The sequence below is a fragment of the Dromaius novaehollandiae genome, chromosome Z, assembly GCF_036370855.1.
Source record: "Dromaius novaehollandiae isolate bDroNov1 chromosome Z, bDroNov1.hap1, whole genome shotgun sequence".
Classification (NCBI taxonomy): domain Eukaryota; kingdom Metazoa; phylum Chordata; class Aves; order Casuariiformes; family Dromaiidae; genus Dromaius; species Dromaius novaehollandiae.
In genome coordinates, this window is record NC_088132.1 from 75,798,120 (window position 1) to 75,818,179 (window position 20,060).

General features: G+C 42.7%; 1 protein-coding gene across 12 annotated transcripts in view; it reads left to right on the top strand.

Annotated features, from left to right (window-relative positions):
• Nucleotides 1-8,410, top strand: part of LOC135324925 (protein hinderin-like) — a 172,853-nt gene extending 164,443 nt beyond the window's left edge. For all 12 annotated transcript variants that reach the window (XM_064502018.1, XM_064502025.1, XM_064502021.1 and 9 more), the window contains one exon: nucleotides 4,966-8,410. In XM_064502018.1, coding sequence (XP_064358088.1) covers nucleotides 4,966-5,179 — 214 coding nt within the window. In that variant the 3' untranslated portion in view covers nucleotides 5,180-8,410. The remainder of the gene's footprint in view (nucleotides 1-4,965) is intronic.
• Nucleotides 8,411-20,060: the final 11,650 nt, after the last annotated feature.

The window sequence follows — 20,060 nt, forward strand, 5'->3', positions numbered from 1 at the left end:
TTGAAATGCCATCCCCTTGCAGAACAGACATTCTGTGCATTTTGTATGCATTTATGGTTGAAGAATAAATTTTCTGAGACTGTAAATGAAAAGATATCTCTGAACATGGTGATCAAATAATATCTGACACTGCTTGTTTAAGGAAATATACATATATCTGACTGCCAGAGTATTTATGACTCCAATAAGTTTAGTTATTTTGCCTCATTGGGAAATTCCTGCTCCTCCAAATTTCAAACGTGTTTGGGATTGTGCTGTTTTTCCAGGAAGGACCGAATGATATTATTGGTTAAATGACTGCTCAATATGAAAATACAATAGTGTAGTTTAAAAATTGAACAGTGTATAAGAAATATCACATATTTTACCATGGGAAATAGACAAATATTAAAAATTCAGTGACATATCCCAAAAGTCTAAATAAATAAATAAATAAAGCATCACTGTTCAGCCAACTGATGTAAGGATGCTTTGTGGTTACCTTCAAGAATGCTGTTTTCTCTGTCATCCTACACAATGATTAACTCTGTGCATTATTTTTGCATAACCAGACCATTTAGAGCCTGTGCATTGTAGGAATGTCTGAACTCTGATTGCCCAGCAGGTTTTATTTGACAGAGAACCAAATGGTTTGAGGTGATTTCTCAGCAACCATCCTGGGAATAAGAGGTTTATGGTTCCCAGAGCAACAGCCACATTTGCACGTTCGTCATAAAAATGCAGGAGCATTCCTCCCCATTCGGGTTGGAAACGTAATGCAAAGTAAGATGCACCTGTAGATGTTCTGAGAGTTGTATTTCTGCTGCATAGGCAATGAAAGAGAAATACTGTAGGAGGAAGGATTTGGCACTGTGCGAACCTGGTTTTGTTTTTGTACTGTTTTCCTCTTTAAAATGTGAGCATTTAATGAGCTGTTCTGAATCATAATGCTTTATGATATTTCCTGTTACCTTAGTGATGGACTACAAAAGTCTTTTACATTGAGAGTGTATAAACTCCGCTAGATACTTCTGTATTTAATTAGGAGCTAACGCTTAAAGTTTATAATAAATTTCCAAAAGCACCTTAGTGGCTGAGGAGCCAAATTTCTGGCAACTGTTACTTGTATGCCCAGGATTAAGGGAGTATCATCATGGCACTGCGCAGCACCAGACCAGGATGGGTTTAACCAGCCAGGACACAGTTCTGCACTGACACAGCTGTACTGGTTTGATCCCAGTGGTACCTAACTCTCAAACAGTTTGGGCATCTTCATGCTGTTCTCTATTGAGCCATATTTGAAGTTTTACCTTTTACATTAAAAAATAAAGGTCAGATTTCTGTATTGAAATAAAAGCTTCAGAGCTTAACCTGGTCTGTTCTCTCTATTCCTGTCTCTACCCTCTGAGGCCTGACCCTGCCTTCAGCAGATGCAGGACACCAATTCTTTGTGTCCCCTGTACTGATATAATTTCTGGAGACTATGGAATCAGATTAGTTTCGCCAAATTTTAGCTCTCTAAATAGCTGGACTACTAATCTAAGCTTGTAGAGTAGACTACCCATTTTCTTCTCCCAGGATGAAACATGCAGACTTTGAAGCTGAGGAATGTTAGGTAAAAAAAATGTGTATATATATGTATATGGGGGAAGTGTCAAAACCAGACTTAGAAAAGAGATTGTTTTCCAGTCTGTTGCAGAGGTGCTCATTGACTTTCTAGCATACTGACAGATATAGCAAAAAGGTGAAGACAGACTGAATTATCCTTAAAAGGACAGTTGCCCATCTCATTTTCCTTCCGTCAAGAGGACAAAACATCATCTAGCGCTGATAGATCATTTTGGTTGCTTGGTTGAGCATCTATACATGAGAAGTTTCTGTATGTAGTTTGTGTACCCAATGCTAGTACCCGGGATTTTTTTCTCCTGGGGAAATGTAAACAATATGAGAGTACTCTTGGCTGTTAATTTGCATTAAAAGAGTGTTCAGTATTCACAAGCCAAGTTTGCGAGATCAGTTTTCGTGTTTGAAATGTCCTGACTTTTGAGTGCCTGATCCTGGAGCCTTGAGTTCATGTCAGCAATAAAGTGTCATAATAATAATAATAAAGCTTGTTTTTACTTATGCATTTATTCAGATCATGCCGGGAATACATATGCTATTTTTTAGAGAATGTTACATTTCAGGATTTGAGCATCCTGACTGCATCTCTTTAAACATTCGGATACAAATAAACTGTGAGAAAATTGTCTTTCTGAGATTCAAACCATTCTAGGTCTACTGCGTTGCCTCCAGCCAGATGCTGTCTGATGTTGCCTAGACAAACTGGGGCAAACCATTATCACGGGATTAAACACTAAATACCTGCAGGGAGCATTCTCTTTATCAGATAGCACTCTGTTAGCATAGTTCATTCACTTTATTGCATATATAACTGTGGTGTCAAATAGACTGATTTACAACACCTGGTCTTTTACATAATCTTTGCTATTTGCTGCTCTTGTAATCTGCTAAATCATTTAGCCTTCCTGATAGCAGAAATGCTGTAAAACTTAGATAAACTTGTGGAAGAAATGAACTCCAAGGTACTGCTGAAATCTAGGGCCTACACGTTTCCTGTAAATGCACTGGCTGGTTTGGTTTCCCCCTACCTAATCTGTGATTGAATGTGGCTGCTGGAGAAATTGAAAATTTTATGATAGCACTGCAGTCAAGGGAGATAAGCATTTGTATGCTAGACTAGATTAATCTAAAAAAGAGTTTTAGGTGTGGCTAATGAAACAGTGTATGTGTTAACTGTTTTTGGGGGGGGGTTAAAGCATCTGTGTATATCTGTATAGAGTCTAGTCCAAAACTTTCTCTACATGAAAAGTCTGTCTAATATAGTTGTGTGCTAGTTTTCACTAGCAATGTGGCTTTTTCCATCTTAGGTTGGAGACATCTTTAAAAGGCCTTAGTTTTTAAAGGGTACTTTCTGAATTCAAACAACAGCCCCTTTAAATGGTGTTGCTTGGCTACCCGAAAAACTTTTGTCCTTCTGAAATTTTTGATTAGGATAACTGTAATGCATCATATTTGAGGGCAGTTAGCCATTTACATAGTCCAGCTGAAACGAAACTACCTGTGTTTTTGTTGTTGTTGTTTTGAGTCACTCAGCTTTGGCTCTGTTGGGGCTAATTTGAACAGACGGATAATACAAAGACACCTAGACAGCCTAAAACTGTGAACAAGAATTTTGCAGAATGGGTTTCTGATTGGGAGAAATGTAAGCTAGTACATCTGAGGGACAACAAACCAATCTACAGGTACTCAAATGGTGGGGAGAGCACTGTAATGCAGTAATGGTGGGTCAGACTGTGCTAGCAATGATGAGGGCCATCAAATTGGAAGGAGCAATAGAAATGGTTGAAGGGAATGAAAGGGTTGCCTTTCCAGTGCAATCATAGCGTAAGAAAGCTCTAATGATTTATCATTAACACCACTATTAACCCATCACCAGCACAGCTAACTCCTCTGAACTAAGGAAGTCTTCCAGAGTCTCTGACACGACTGTGAGTTACTATGAGTTCCCTGACTAGTTGGGATGTAACTCTCACTGCTGGAGCTAATGAAAGAGCTAATGAAATGTATGTAGCGTGGCTTTGCTAGTTTAGGCAGCGAAGCTGCTTTACCTGCTGCTGCTTTGCATGATGTTAGTGAACAACATAGGTGGTGAGTTCAGTGGTAGTCTGCCTCTGGGAAATATATTGGCCTTTGCCAATGTTTCACCTCAATAAAGTGTCATGAATACGTAAGAATTTTTCATTTCACCCAAATTTAGGCACCTACTCCAGCTGGCTAGTTGCTTAATCTTCCTAGGCTCTCTCTGTCCTGAGTGGAAAAACAGAGGCTTTTCCATAAGGACTCGAAACAGGAACCTGAGATGTTCCCTTGCTGTATGGAGGAGCTACTCTTTCTACCTACAATAGAGGGAGCCTGTGAAAACCAACCAGCTACCCTGAGGCCTAGGGTTGGATGCTGTGAATAATCTTCTCTGCGTGCAAGTCATTGAGTGTGTGAATTACTTTGGCATTGGGAAAATTGGGCAGGTTCGTGCTAACAATGATAAGATAGAACTAAGGGGACTTTTGGGTAAAACTCTTGAGTGATATCTCTTAGACTGGAGAACAGCCTCCCTGGGGAAGCAGTGGAACCGGTATTGTTTAAGACATTTAAAATTGGACAGGAGAAAATATATTGTAATGATCAATCCTGTGCTGGTATTTAGATCAGGTCTTGTCTCGTGTGAATATTAATAGGAAGTCTCTGTCTAAAGTAACTGCCATTATTCAGCGTGCGTTACTAGCTAACATTGGCTTGCAACCTTCCTCCACATCTGTACTCACACTTAAAGGACAGCTTGAGTAATGTTTAGCATCTTTGCCTTCTCTCTTGGTGCCTGAAGCGCTGATTTTGTATTGCCTTGCTTAGATTGTATTCCTTCAGTGCTTCCACCAGACAGATTCCATATAGTGCACAGAGATTTACAGGAAGCACGTGTAGTTTGTGGCAATAATAATAAAGGCTCCTGCTGTTTTCAAATCCCTGGGAAACTAAATCAAGTGTAGAGTCTCTTCAAAAAAGTGCAGCCTGTGTATAAGTCACTTTACTGTTACCTATGTGGGTCTGTCTTGTACCTGTTCTGTGTTTTTGGCTGTCATATCTCTTAGTTCTGTCCTCAATCTCCAGAGTGTGACTAAGACATTATACACCTCAAATGGAAAATCTGATGAAACAGCTTAAAATAAACTGTGCACCCATGCTTTGCTCAACTCCGTGTTGGTATTCCTCATAGGAACTCATACAGCAAAATTCTGCCTGTTCCTATGGCACCCATCGGGCACATCTAGGTGTAGTCTGAATTATGAGGGTGGGAAGGTTGGATTCAATTTCTGTGTGATGCCGAGATGCTTAATGGAACTCCATTTTCTTGATATGTTTCTCCAGGTATGAAGCCTCTCTTCTTGACCTGGTTGAAGCTATGAGTCCCATATCCGCCCCAGGACACCTCTACAGAGAATCCCATGACAGGAGCAAAATGCACACAGCTCGTCATCCAAGTCACAGGCCGTGGGCTTGGTACCAGGCCCCTCGGAGTTCCAGAAGCAGAGCAGATGAGCTAGAGGAGAGCCGGCTCCTTGAAGAGATTTTCTTCATTTGACAAGGCTTATTGGTCTACAGCCCTCGTGTAGAATTTTTAGAACTTTTTTATTTCTGATTTGTTTGTGTCAAAGTATCATTTTTAAATTATTTGCTTGACGATTGTCTTCCCTCCTCCAGAACATAGCTGCTTAGCATTCTGTTTCATTTTGGATTTAGCAATCATGTTGCAGGAAGATTTTTGGGATAGACCAGTCAGGAAATGTTAGCATTGTTTTGTAAGCCTTTCGCATACCAAGTAATCATTCCAAAATAGAATTTTTTTAATGCACAATGTTTTCTAATAGATTGAAGTCACAGTTTAGCCAGCCTCATATGGAAAGTTTATTTCATTATTGATTTTTAGCTCTGAAGCAGTTTGCAAGAACTGCCTAACACTCAAGAACCACCACATTCCAAGTAGATTATTTTCTAATTAAACAACAGCCTGTTTAAAACCTGGTGTATTATAAAGGTACAAGCACTTTACTACTTTTCCCAGTGATTCTATGATCTACTTTTGCCTTCAGCATTCTGATATTTACTGTGCTGGGATTTTAGGGAGTATATCCTAAGCTCAACTATACAGTGTTTAATAACATTAGTAGATGATGTTGCAGGTTTATGCACTAGATATCCATTTGAAATATATTCCTCCTTAAATCAGTGCTATTTGACATGGTTTACATGTTGGGAAACCTAACCCTGGAATAGCAGAACACAGTCAGATGTTGTAGTTGTCCAAAACTTAGTTTATGTACTTTTCAAGATGAAATATATGGTAGTTGTAGGATAAGAACAGTCTTCAGACGTTTTCCCTGACTTGCACTATTTTGATCCTGTATCCAGGCTCTATTGTAAATAAGACAAATCAGTAATTATTTCCACTAGCGTCTCGCAATGCACGTTTCCCTGCCGGCTTTAATTATTCATGCCGTATCTATTTCAGTTTATTTAAATGCACTTCCATCTACTGCATGCACTTGGTTATTTAAAGAAATGTGCAGAATTGGTAAAAATGACTGCAGATTACAGGATTAACGGTCATTTTCTCCACAATGCAGTGTTCATATTTTATTGTAACAGTAGCCACCAGCATGTGTTCCTAGAAATATGAGGCTAAAATACTCATTTTGCACAGTAAAATTGCAGCGAGGGAAAGGTAGAATTGTGGCAGTATGGGCAAGTTCTAGGCCATTTGCTCCCAAACACCACTTTGTGGGCCAGTACAGCTTTTGTGACAGTCTCTTCAGGCAACCCTGCTTATCTTAATGGCAATGAGTCTCTGTAGTGATCCTTGGGGAATTGCTGCTGCCTGCCTGCCTCCCACTCATTTGCTCTTGTGCAGTAGCTCTCATGAAGTACTCCCGTGCTTTGCAAGGAGCTCGCAGGACTTGGCAGTGGGGCCCACAATGTCTCTCTGATGGGAGCATGCACAATACAGTTTATAAAACTTACACCCCTAGCAGCACAGTGCTTTTATAGCAATGAAATAAAGGGAGAATGAAGGGAGAGATGAACCTTAAGTTATTCTGAGCTGTTTGATTCAGATCTAGTCTTAATCACAAATTAGGTGATATCCTTTTCTTGCATCCCAGCCGAATTTTAAAAGCTGCCTGAAGGAGTTTGAAGGGGAGAACCAGTGTTGCTGGACCAGAAGATGACTGCTGTGGAAAGGCCCTGCTTGGCCTTTCTGGCTGTCTGTAAAGTTATAGTTCTTTCTAATATGCTCATCTGCTGCTGAATGTCCCTCTTGTTCTACTCCCTGAGCCTCCTAGGACACAAGTTTCTGGTTAAAATTCCAAAGACAGTAGGTGCCCTGTCCAAGTACAGTAGTTGGAGAAATAGGTTTTCTTACTCAGTGTGTTCCTGTTGGCTGAGTCTTGGGAATCAAGGTGAACATATTCTCCTTCTTTAAGAGGACAGGGAAAGGGAGAAAGAAGGAAGAGGAAAATTCACAAGGAGCAACAGGAGAACCATGAAGAAATGACCAGCACGTAGGTTTCAGAGGTTTTTTTATTCTTTTTTTTTTTAAGGTTTGGCATTTGTAAAGAAATAATTCGCCAATTTCAGTCCAGTCGCTTTTCTTCTCTTTTCCAGTTTGACTGCAACTTTAATTGCCTTTTTAATAAGTACTAACTGACCTTTTAAAACAGTAAAAAAATATATATATAGCTCTTAAAAAGGTGCCTTCGTGTACACATTCCAGAACACTGCATGGGAGCATTATGTTCTTTGGTTCTTTGTGGGTGCCAGTGTTTAACTACTGTAGGATTCTTTATGATCCGTTTTGTCCGTTAACTATTCTAATTCTGATGGTGACTTTTGACTTGAATCTGTATTTTAGTAGTAACCCTTTCTAATAGGGACATTGTCAAGATTGTGGGTTCTACAGTCCAGGTGCTGTCCATCAGCCAGAGCTACATGGGAGACATATCTTTATGTCGTAGCCAAGAATTCTAGAATTCAGCTGGTTGAAATATCTGATGGGTGAAGACCTTCATGTTTTAACTATCTCTGAGATGTGAACTAAGAAACAAGAGCTATTAATTTGGTAGACTCTGTGAAAATTCATTTTTTATAATACAGGCTCTTGCTCTGGTTATCAGCAGTACATTAGGAATAGTGTTTAGCAGTCTGTGCAAGCAAAGATATTTTGCCATGAGGCACTACAAAGTTGAAGTTATTAAAACATTTATAGCCTTAGAAAAAAAAATCAATGATTGTCAAATAGGAAAGGACAAAATCAGTAGTTGGAACTGAGAGGGGAATTGTTTTCCATCTGCTAAAACATTAGAGGAAATGCAAAAATTAAACTACCAAAAGCAATCACTTGACAGTGTCCTTTTAAGTTTAAGCTCCTATATTAGGAAGCTGCCGCTGGGGAGTTAGTCCAGCCATAGATTGTTTGTCCAGAGTGTTCCCAGTTAATATGCTTCAGCTGCACATCAGACTGTGTTTTATATGAGGCTGTGTGGAGTAACATGACTTCTGCTAAAGGCTGCTACCCATATCTTCACTTTGCATCCTTCCTGAATGGCTTGTGTCCACACACTTGCCATGTTTGTGTAGTCATCTCTTTTGTGCACCTTGCACGCAGTGGACCTGTAACAATCGCACTCTTTCCACTTTTAGCCTCTCCACTCCCACTGTTAAATCTCATCTTAAACCCAAACATATATGTGTGTGAGGTTTTAATGTAATAAATTATCTGGGAGTTTCACTTTATCTTCCAGACCTTCATTTATTTGAATTATCTTGTATTTTTTTATCCAGCTCAGATGTAGCAATTGCCATTGATGGTATCTTCCAGTTTCCACATCATGGTATCATATATGTTCTCGATCTTCAGTTTGCTAATATAGATGAGGAGCCAGTTTTAAACCTTCTTTTTCTCTCCAGGATGTGGGTTTTGCTGTGAGAAAGACCAAGACCTCTTTTGGAGCATGGTGTGCAGGAGGAGGAGGTCTCAGTACAAAAGGAGTTGGCTGGAGAGGAGAATGGGGGGAGCCAGCACCATGCACTGGGGCAGAAAGACTGAATTCAAGAGTAAGGAAGAAAGGATGGAGGTGTAGGCAAGACAGGACAAGGATGCAAGGCAGAGAACTGCAGCAAAGGATGACAGAAGGTACAGGCTGAATGCAGCTGGGCCAGCTCTAAAGGTAGAGGAGATGAGTTGTTGAAATATAATAAGCTGATGAGAGAGAATTTTGTGCTTATATCCTGGGGTGAGAAATCCCTTAAAGCAGAGATTCCCAAATGATGCTTATGACTTCCCACCCCTTTTCCAAATCTTGTTGCTGAGCTTGGGGAGCTGCTGCCCAAAGGATACTCAGGGAAAGAAGGAAATAACCCAGCTTTAGCTCCTCCCCTGTACAGTAGCTAGATAGGGAGGCCAGAGCACAAGGAGAATAATAGGGTTGAGTGCAGATATAACCAACGTATGGACTAGATTTAATTGATAGCAAGGGAGAGGATGGTGTGGACTCTGATTACAGAAGAATCTGAGAGTGGATATAGCAAGTCTGAATAAAGGTGAAACAAGAAAAACAAAATTTACAGTGATACAATGAGCTCTGGAGGCTTGGTGTTAAGGAAGGAGTGGAAAGGGCTTAGCTATGCTTCAGGGAGAGTGAGCTTGAAATATCTAAAAGATATCCCTTGAAAACACACATGAGTCCATGGTCAAATTCTAAAAGCTGCAGCAGAGCTTTTCTGGAATATGACCTCCAAGTGGTGTTTGAATTTGTACCAGCGGAGGGGGAGAGAGCACAGCTTAGTTAGTTAGAAACCTTCCTTTTTACTGTTACTAAATTTATGAAATTGTGTGCTAATTAGTATATGATTTATAAATTTACATAACTGCATGCTACATAAGACAACACAATATTGAATGAGGTGATTTAAACCAGAAGCACAGAAATCTGCTCTAATGGGGTGACTCTGTTATGGAAAATGCCTCTCCCAATTCAGAGTTGCTCCCTGCATCTCTGTAAGTCTTACCCACTCACTGGGACAATAAATCTTTTATTATATCGTGGCTCTTCTTAGCTGTGAGAGAGTGGTGATCCTTGTGCAAGGTGTTTGGAAGCAAAAGTCAGCTACAAGGAGCAAGAAACCCAACTTGGTCAGTGTTGGTGCTTGACAACTCTCACAGTTGTTCAAAGGGGATGTCACTGTGTCCCAACTGCAGCAAAGAATGGGGAATGTGGGGGAACTGGGTTTAATTCCCAGCTTTGGGAAGGCTGCTGCTTTAGCCTGTCTCCCTGGCTGTTAGAAACAGTAAAGACATTGCTCCCTTTGCAGAATGCTTTGGGTACTGCTGGTGAAGACTGCTGAGAAGTGTATATGCCCCCGCATCTCTGAGGAGCTATGACTAGTATTAGAGCCTGTGGCATTAGGCACTGGATATATCCACCAGCAATTCGTCTCAGAGCTGTAAGCTGTTAGAGCAGTTCTCATCTAACCATTGGAATCTGAGATTCTCTTATATTTGAAGGCTGGAAGAGGCCATTTCAGTCCTTGGGAAAATAAACTGTTTCGTGCCCCTGGTAGAGGAGAAACTGAAATGTCACTGGCAGATGAGGTCCTGACATATGTTAGGTGAGAGATGCCCAGATGGTCTCAGCAGACAGACCGTTCCACATTCCTCATGTCCTTAATTCGGGAGTCATTTTGAATACGTGAACAAAACACTTCATTCAGACCTCAAAGAGGTTTCAATAACCAGCCTTAGAGCACAAGTTTATTCTTTTTGGTCCCCTGTTTGCAAACAGGAGGAAAGTGAAACGTTAGAAAAAAATATCCTTCCTAATTGCTAACTGGCAACTGCTTTAAAACCTTGAAGTATGGATTTGATTAGAACCACTTTCTCAACAGAGAGTGGCAAGTGTCACGAACATAGACAATAACATAGGAACTCCTCTCCTGCTCTAAACCTGGTAAGGAACAAAATCACTGGAGGTGGATTCACAGACACAAAATCTAGTTCTTTCTCAAGCTAGAGAGGTCTACTAGAAGATGTATTCAGGAGTCTTTTTCAAGAGACTGCTAATCTAATTTTGAAAGACCCTTGTCAAAATCTTCTAGTGTTTAGTTATCCTTGCTGCTAGGAACTTGCCTTATTTTGAGGCTGAATTTTTTCTAACTTTAATTTCTAGCTGTTGGACTTTTTCATGCTTTGGGAAGCAAGAATGCAAAGTTCCCTGTTACCAGACAGTAAGTACCTTATACACAGTGATCAACTCCCTGTTTAGCCTTCTCTTTGATAAGATGATGTTCTTTAAGCCTTGTGTCATAAGGTCTGTTTTCCAGCCCCTGGATCATTTTTAGGCCTTTTTTTGAACTTTCCCCAACGTTTATCCATCTTGAAGAGTTGACACTAGAACAAAATTCAGAATTCCGGTTACTACTGCTGTGAACAGTGACAAAGTAACCTCACACTGCATGATATTTCCTATCTGAAACTTTCAGGAATCTTGTTGGGAGGTTTCAAGATGGGTACCTGGTCTCATGCCACTTAAGATCATAGCTTCATTTCTTGGAAGTGGAAAGTCTGTGAGTGAAACCAGCAGATTCTGCTGACTTTAGAAGAATCGAAGAAGACAAAATAATGCGAAGTAGAAACACCAAGGAGAAAAAAAATCAGGAAATTCACTTTGGGATGTGGGGTGAACTTAGGGCGTAGCATCTGTGAATGTATCTGCACCTTGAAAACAATCTGAAAGACACATGGTTAATGAGAAGGGGGAAACCCAGACAGCAGAAACCCTCAGCAGGGGAAGAGCGGACAAAGCATGAGGTGCTGATATCCAATAGCAACAAAAACAGACCAGAAGACTTTTGAGCTGCAGGTGAGGAGGCAATGACATCTCCAAATTACACAGGAAATGGCTTCTTGTCAGTGAATCCGGTGCCCCTGTATTTGCACTAGAGCCTTCAGCATAGGGATCTCATTACCAGAGTTTACTGGCAGATTGGAGGGATTTCAGTGAGGAGCAATAAAAATGATCAGGGACTGCTGGAATTGACATAATGAGGAAACAAGATGAGAAGAGTCATATATTTATAGCTTGGGTGAGAGACACAATTAAAAGGTGGGGTGGGAGATGGACTGGGTGACCTGAAAGCCTTGTCTGTATCTAATAAGTTCTTGTAGTCTGCTGTACAGAGGACTTGAATTTACCAAGGCTGTCAATCTGACTCTTAAGAGCCTTGACTTCCTATGTTGAATAGCTCAGGTGGGTGTACCCTGGCTGTACTGACACTGTCAGAATATCACTGGTATTGTACTTTGTTTTTTTTTTTAAAAAAAAAGTCATCAGCTACATTATGGAAAAAATTGACACTTTGACAGTAAAAAAAAAAAAAAAAAAAAAAAAGTCATAAAATAAAAAGCCATTGAAGTCCTTGCTGAGAGCAGAGCTGGATAGGAAGAGCTCCTAGGTAGTTCAGCCAGTGATGCTGAGCCTTCCTGCTGTCTGCATGATGCCCTGTTCCTCCATGCAGAGGGAGGAAGTGTGAACCTGGTTCCATGTAAGGAAGGTACTGATGATACCAGGCTGTGCAGTTGGATGAGTGAAACGCTGCTTTCCAGTGTGCGCTGGTACGTGCAGGGGGTTGTGCCCTGAAAGCTGCTGAGCTTCATAGATAGTTCTTGGGCCGAGCTTTGTATCAGGCAAAACCCTACCAGTTCCGTTTCTGACAGTGGCCAAGCACAAGGTTTCACTTCCTGCTGACACTATGCCAGAAGTATTTGTCCTTAGGGGGACTGGTCAGCTTTCACCTTTACGTGGCCTGACTCACTGATCTTGCTTACGGGAATTCTGGTACCTGGATGGGGCGTAGGTTCATGCTGGCTGAGGCATTTCCTCCTATATTTTGACACAAATGCACTAAATATGTATTTTTTAAACATTTCCTACTAAACATGAGCATTGATTGGGTTTTGCTTTTCCTGACTCCTGACACCCATGAGAAGAACAAAGATGCCATACTGGCCGTACTGAAAAATTACAGAATAGCCTGATGGTTGGGATTATTTAAAAGCTTGACTAAAAACATGGCTGCATTTACACATTCCCAGATGCTGTGGAGAGAGAGCCCGTGGTTTGCTCTGGACTTGAGTACAGCAGCAGAGTTGGAGGCAGCCAAGGTGGAGGCATCTTGGTTCCTGGGTTTGCAGTCCAGTTAAAACACCACTACTGAAAGCAGCAGGGTTGTGTGTGTTAGAGGCACTTTGGGGAAATATCAGAGCAGTGTCTGTTGAGTCTGATGGCGGAGTAGCCGCTCAGTTTTAATGATACCTGTTTGCAAAGGCCACGGCTGCTTTCATCCATTTCCCATTAGTCTGACTTTCACAGAACAGACATAGCCTAGGGTGATGGAAGGGAGAGAAAGGTGACCAAAAAAAAAAAAAAAAGCCATCCATTTTTTACTACTTTTTCCATGCTTCTGAGCTGCAATACCAGGCTATAGCTGAGCAACAGTAATCTTATCCAGCATACTGTTGATTTAAGCCTCTTGGATTTATATAACTTTGGAAATGGTAAACTATATTAATTTGCTGTGTTTTCAAGGGAAAGTTATTTATTGAGAGACATTTTTAACTCAAGTGCCAGGAGCCTTAAATCATTATAATAAATTCATGCTATTCAGGGTTTCTTACATTGTAATAAATTTGTTTTAAACATGAATGAGGAGATCCATGATTTCTTTAATATACTGTTATGTATTTCCTTTCAAAATGACACAGCTCACTATATCAAGTGGGAGAATAATAGTGAGAGATTTACAGTACTTAAGAATAACATAGCCTGGGAATGTGACATGTTAACCAACACTGTACAGGGGGCTGGCAAGTGAGGGGAGCCCACCATTCCCGGTGACACAGGAGAGAGTTAAAAGAGCGAAAACAGGTTGAGATAAGAGTAGGAAACTAATAGGTTAGTGGAAAGCTCCCTACAGGTTGGGAATCACAACATAGCCTTATAGTCACATCTGTACTGCTATGAAATGTGTGATCGAGACACCCTAACGCTGACACAGACCGTTTGCCGTGGCCTTACAGTGATTGGGACTGCAACCGCTGAACCGCGGACTCCCCGGGGTGAGACCTGGCCCAGGGCTCGGAGGTTTGACCCCCAGCCCGAAATCACGTACGCCTTTTGTGCCTTCGGGCACCCACCTCAGCCTTTTTTGAGGATCTCCTCCATCCTAGCTACGATGGTGCACTGGGACCGGATCTCTCAGTGACCACAAAAGCCTCTGAAGTGTAGTGAGGAGGGGCCAGGTAAGCATGCAGATAAATTTCTGTCTCAGTTGTTAGTCCCTGATCCCTCATTAAACCTCTGCTAACCCTGCTGCTCACCGTTACACATGGGGACTGTTGTGAAGGACTCAGGCAATAAAACACCCAGCTGACTTTAAATCACTTCCTCCCTGGCTTTACGTAGGGTCTTTATTGGTGGGTGGCGGAGGAGCTGTGCACAGAGACAGCCTCTGCGAGGTGAGCGGGCGAGGTCTGAGACAAACCCCCTTCAGCAACATGGTTGTGCCTTTCTTGGAAAGCAGAGCCCTTCTGTACCATGCAAACGTCTGCGGGGAGTGCTTCTGTTTCAGCCCGCTCCCTCTTTTAATTAAGGACTTCGGGAGCGTGGACTGATGTTTGCAGTGTGACGATCTGGGCATTGGGTTTGAAAGAGGTAAAGCATCATGGTGTCCTTGGGAATCCATCACCTACTGAATCTCTAAGCCAGAGTGTCTCTTGTTACATTCTGGTTTGCCTTTGTTTTCCCAAGAGAAATTGAGAGTCACCCTGTTTCCTGGGATTGCCCAGGCCCACAGCATTGCCATCCTCAGTGCCACTGTGTGAGGTGGTGGCCGGGGCCCTCCGGGGGCTTGCGTAGGGGGTACAGTGCTTGGTGGGGACAGGGTTTGTGGTGCTGAGGGAATTGTGGTGGAAAGGCTGGCTGGACAAACTCCTTGAGCCTGCAGGTTTGCACTCTGTGCTACCCATCCCTCCAGTACTGACCCAGCTCTTCAGGTATGGCATCTACCTGAAACAGCTCAGACCTAAATGAACCTGGGAGACTTGAAATCTCCAGGAGCGCACTGCCGACCTGTGGGAGTAGATGCTGCTGTTCCCTGGCAGCAGGAACCTCTCCATTGGAGTTGACTTTCTTTAGAAGAAAGGTATGTTTCTTACTTGAGGAAGGGAGAAGGGAGGCAGGGGTAAAGGTAGACTAACCCAAAACTAAAAATGCCAAATGGTTCCATAGCTTCTAATGAGAGAGAATCCCCCCTCCAAGATACCTAAAAGCCCTCCAACTTCTCTAATGCACGACCTTGCTGCTCAAAAAGCAGTTCCCAGTGCAGGGAGAGGAGGCAGAGTAGATACTGAGGACTGTTTGCTATCTTGGAGCTTGCTGTGGTGTGTGTTTGTTCCGAAATTTGCTGCTAATGCTCCTGAGCTGGCTGGACAGATCATGGGAGCTGACAGCTCCCATGTAAGATCACTAAAGTTTGTTAAACTGAGTGCAATGACACAATCCTGGCATGCATATTCTGGCCAGTTGCCACACTCCATCCCAGACCTAGCTGCATCTTGGTGCAGGGGATATTGTACGACCCTTGGCTGCTATTCAATGGCTGGTTAATGAGGGATTTGGAGTGTGCATTGCTCTCTTTTTCCTAAATTACTTCTCAAGAGAAACATGTTTTGTCTAGTCCTTAGTGAATCTGCACTTGCCCTCACTGCTAAGAGCCCAGGGACTGAAGTGAAGAGTTGTGCAGAGCCTGCTGGGAACAGAGGGGACCTGCCAGGGCCCAGCTCTTGCTAAACAGGCTGAGATTCCTGCTACTAGTGAGTCTTGCTTGGCCCAGATTCCTGGGTGCACATCAGAGCTCCCTCTCAGAGCTGCTAAAAAATCCACCCCCCAAGATCCCCATGCACAGGGCCAAGAGCATTTCCCTGGCTCTAAGGAGTTATCGAGTCTTTTGTGGACCTGGCTGCAGCAGGGGTGATTAAACGCAGCCGGTTCTTGAGTGGTGCCACGTGGCACCCAAGGCATACGGCCCCCACGGCTCGGCTGCCCGGCACGGGACTGGCGGTGCGCGGAGGATGGCTGTGGACCACCCACACTGCGAGGCTGGATGGCCGAGGAGGAGGGGAAGGCAGAGGGTCCCACGTGCTCACAGAAGTGATGGCAGGACCTCATCTGTCAGTGCAGAAAAATGTCTGGCCAATAAACTTGCCAAACGTCCCTAATAAAGGGCTGGATGTGTTATCATGTAGAATGGTTTTATAGGGGACGGCCATAAAACGTGCACATTGCCCTTTAAAATGCCAGGACGAGGATTGATTCCAGCAGGGCGGAGGAAGAGGAGGAGGGGGAATGAGGCTAATCGGAAGAGGGGGATAAATTCAGGGGCTTGTTTCTCTGCCATGGGCCCGCAGGGATTCAGTGGTAGTGACAAGCAGGAGTCACTGCCAGGCTAACCAGGGCTTATGTGTTGTGCTTGGACCTGGACTTCTTTGCTGTCCCCTCCACCCTGTGCAGTACTGGGTGCTGTTTCTGTTGATGGCTTGGCCCAGCCCTGCTCTTGCTCCTTGTTCCTTGGTCCGGGGAGAGCTGTGGAGACACCTCCATCGGCATTTTCACTGGTTCCTCCTCGTTTGCCCCTCTCTTTTTCATCCCGGGGGTGTGATATCTATCGCCCCCTCCTTGCCAGTTCCGGTTGGTAAATTCTGCCTGCTCAAAAGCCCCATTGCCCCGTTGCCAGCTGATCTCTTGCTTTCCTGGTTTGTGACTTGGTCCCTGGCTGTGGGCTGGCCCTGAAGTCCACCACTGCCAGCAAAGGTTCGGGCAGCAGTTTGGGGTCCTCTGCTCTAGGCACGAGGGAGAGCCAGTCCTAGGGACACAGGCAGCTGTGCACACTCTAGGCTCTGCTTGAGTAAATAGGAGAGGGGGAGCTGGAGGAAGGCCTGGGGTATGTTTAGAGGTGATCAATAAATATATTGCACTTCAGCTCATTTTTAATGCTGCAGGGAACAAGCAGCAATTTCACCTAATAAATGTAGACAGTCTTGTGGAGCTACAGTCCCATCTATTCTGCTAGACAATTTCTACACAACAGGATTACACGTGACCTGAGCCCAGTGTTTATGTACAGCTGAGATTCAGAGACTGGCATCGGCAGAGGGGCCTATATGTGATTTTTCATTTTCTTTTTTTAATTCCCCTGAACAGAGATGCTGGGAAGCCAAACCATGATGAGATCTGGTGGAGAGAGAAAGCAAGAAAAAAATAAGAGATTCCTTAAAGTGTCTGAAAGCTTTATGGAGTTTGTGGCTGGGTGGGAGGTGGGAGGTATTGGAGAGATGGGAAAAGAAAGATAGCCGAGAAAAGTCAGATTTTGTTTGGCAAGAATCCATGCAAGAGTGTTTTGCCAGCCTCAGTGTGGATTTGTCGGTATGTGCCAGATCTCATTTGTCCTCCCACTTTGTGCATGTGTGTGTGCGCTGCTGAATTTCAAGTTTGAACTGACCCTGGAAAACCCCAGTGAAGTTGGTGATAGTACCTGCAAGAGGGAGAGGGTGCATGCATTGCACCTGGATTTGCAGTGCGTCCGTCAGTTCTGAAGATGCTCTTCCCAGCTGGGTACCATCCTTGGTGACCAAACACAGACAAACTCTGCACTCAAACTGAGCAGATGCCTGTGCTTCTATTGGGCATACAGAAAATAACACTTTTCTTGTCAAAATTAAGGATGATTCAGTATATTATGGTATAGACTCATGATAAGCAATATGACTAATGGGTATTGCGTATCATGTGAATTGGGGTCAGAGAACAGTTTTCAATATTTAACTGTTTCTTCTGGAAAGAGGAGAGTTGTTATGAAATGCAGCCAAAGCCAATGAGTCTCATATGACTTTAACTCGTTGGTTTGTCCCATTTTATGTGAAACCAAGCCAGGTTTATTCAACAGAAGGACTGACGCAGATTTTGAGTTCTCCAGACTAAGCAGTGCTGAGATCTGGGTTTTTCAGTCTTGTTGCATAGTTGTGAAGTTCAGAGCTCAGAGCCTGAGACATCTTTGAGGTTTGGATTTGCTTCTTTGCTACCTTTTCGCTCAGACCCATTTCTACTGTACCCACCACAGCAGGTACATTTCATTGAACACAGTCTTAGTTCTGGATTTGTAATTAAATTTAAGGGCTGGTAAATTTTGCTATGAACATTTTCCTGGCTCCCTTCCTAAGCATTTGGTCTGTTCAACCAGTACTTAGCATTTCGCAGATGTTATTGTATGTAATATTGCTAACCACAAATATGAAAAAAATGAGTGATATAGAAAAATGCTAATACATTTTAGGTTTTTTTTTTTTTTGCTTTAATGATCAAATTTTAAAGCTTTTTTCAATGTTTGTTAGAGCTGTAAACTTACAAAGTGGAGGGGAATCTCATCCTACCAATTCAGTCCAAGAGCTGGGACCTTTCCACTTTATCATCAAGGTTACAATCAAATCATGAGCATGACAGTGCTGCCTGTAACTGATCTGTGTGGATTAAAATATTCCCTCCAACATTCAGCAATAAGGAAAATGAAATCCTCAGGTAGGGTTTAGTGGCTCACCTTGAAAGAATTTTATCTTACACTAAACATTAAGCCAGGTACAGATACCTGGGCACTTGTCTGCTTTGAGACCCACAGGAGAATTAATTCAAATTCACTTTTAAAGAGAATTAATTAAACTGCATCAGGACCCTGTTTCAACACTCAGAATTAGGATAAGTTTAAGTAAGATCCCATTAATTTACATTTTAGGGAATGAGCTGAAACATATGCAAGACCTCTTTGACACTAAATGAGGGTATCCGAGGAGCTGCTGATATCATTTGACTAATCCGTTTTACATTATACTTCAACTAATTCAAATTGAATGTCGTAATGTAGACAAGCACAAAGATGTTGAGAGTAGGTGTGGTCATACAGGGAATAGCTGCTTTCCAGCTTATTTGTGAGGTGATAGAAAGATGTGTAAGATGCAGGATGTTCTATAAAAGGTGGCAGCCAATCGTGCTCTGTACGGAGCCATGCTGATGCTATGGAGCTTTCACAGGCTGTACAGAAGCCCAGAAATAGTCTTGGGAAATCAAAACTGCAGATCTTGCAGCAAGATGGGAAATCTCAAAAGAGAAAATAAACTTGAAATAATGGCCCCAAAATGTTTACTGTTCTGAGCAAGTTCTGTCCAAAATCATATTGGGTTGAATCTCTTGTTAGCCAAGTTTTTTAAAATTTAATCAGCTTTTTTGAGCATTGAGAAAAGTTTACTTCTGTGTGAAGACTCAGACTCATTTAGCTAATTTAGATACCAAGGTGATGTGTATATTATCTATATTGCTGACAGATTCTTTTTCTTACCCCTGCCTAAGTTAATTGGCTGTGAAGTCTGATGTCTCAAAGTGCCCTTGCTAAGATTTCCAAATGGAGTTGGTGTTATGGGATTTCTCAGCCTTTTGGTTTCCAATTCAAGGTAAGAGAAGTCTTCTGTTTACTTTTATCCTTTTTCCCTTCCTTTGTTTTCTTCTGCAAATCAGATCCCTTCAAATTCGGGATCTGACTCTTGAGTTGCTTTCAATGTCTCAGAGGCTGTAAGTGTCCACAGATAATAGGAAAATTGAGTAACTCACTTGTCTCGAGTAGAGGGGTTCAGAGGGTGATGAGAGCAGGGGATGTTCATGAGATTGTTCCTTCAAGTCTTGAGCCAATGCATATTTGTATAGGTTTTCCTAATTTCCAAACAAATCTGTTAAGTTCATGAGTTTCGGTGCATGCTGGACATCTGAGGAACATCCTCTGACTCAAGCTCCAGCTCCACCTGTTAGGAACCTGCCAACAGGCTTCAAGATCTCAATGTAAAGTCTAGTTGACAAGGGATGGGTTCTGCAAAGTACCACACTGCCCCAAAACCCACTTGCATGTCTTCTGGTCAGTAGTCCCACAATGACAAGAGAGGGTCTGGGCCAGCACTCATGGCCCTTTGGGGAGCTCGGGCACCTGAGATGGGCTGCACCAAGGCAAGCAGGGAGCCATGTGGGACATGGGGACTGTCAGGGTCTCTGAAAGCCCTGAGCGGGCTGTGCTGCATGAACAGTTCCTGTGAAAAGGGCTGGGGAAATTAAAGAGAGAGAGATCATCCAGTGTGATGTGACAAACACCATTTAGCAGGTTGGGGTAGAGCTAGGACAAGACTCTTGGGTCATTGTCCATTATCCCTGTTACCAGACCATGCTGCCTTTCACTCAGTCATTCCCGTGGCTGTTGGTATAATGTTCCTTCCTAAATTTCCCTCCCACCTTTGCAGAAAAGTGCTCCTAGTACAGGACTGAACC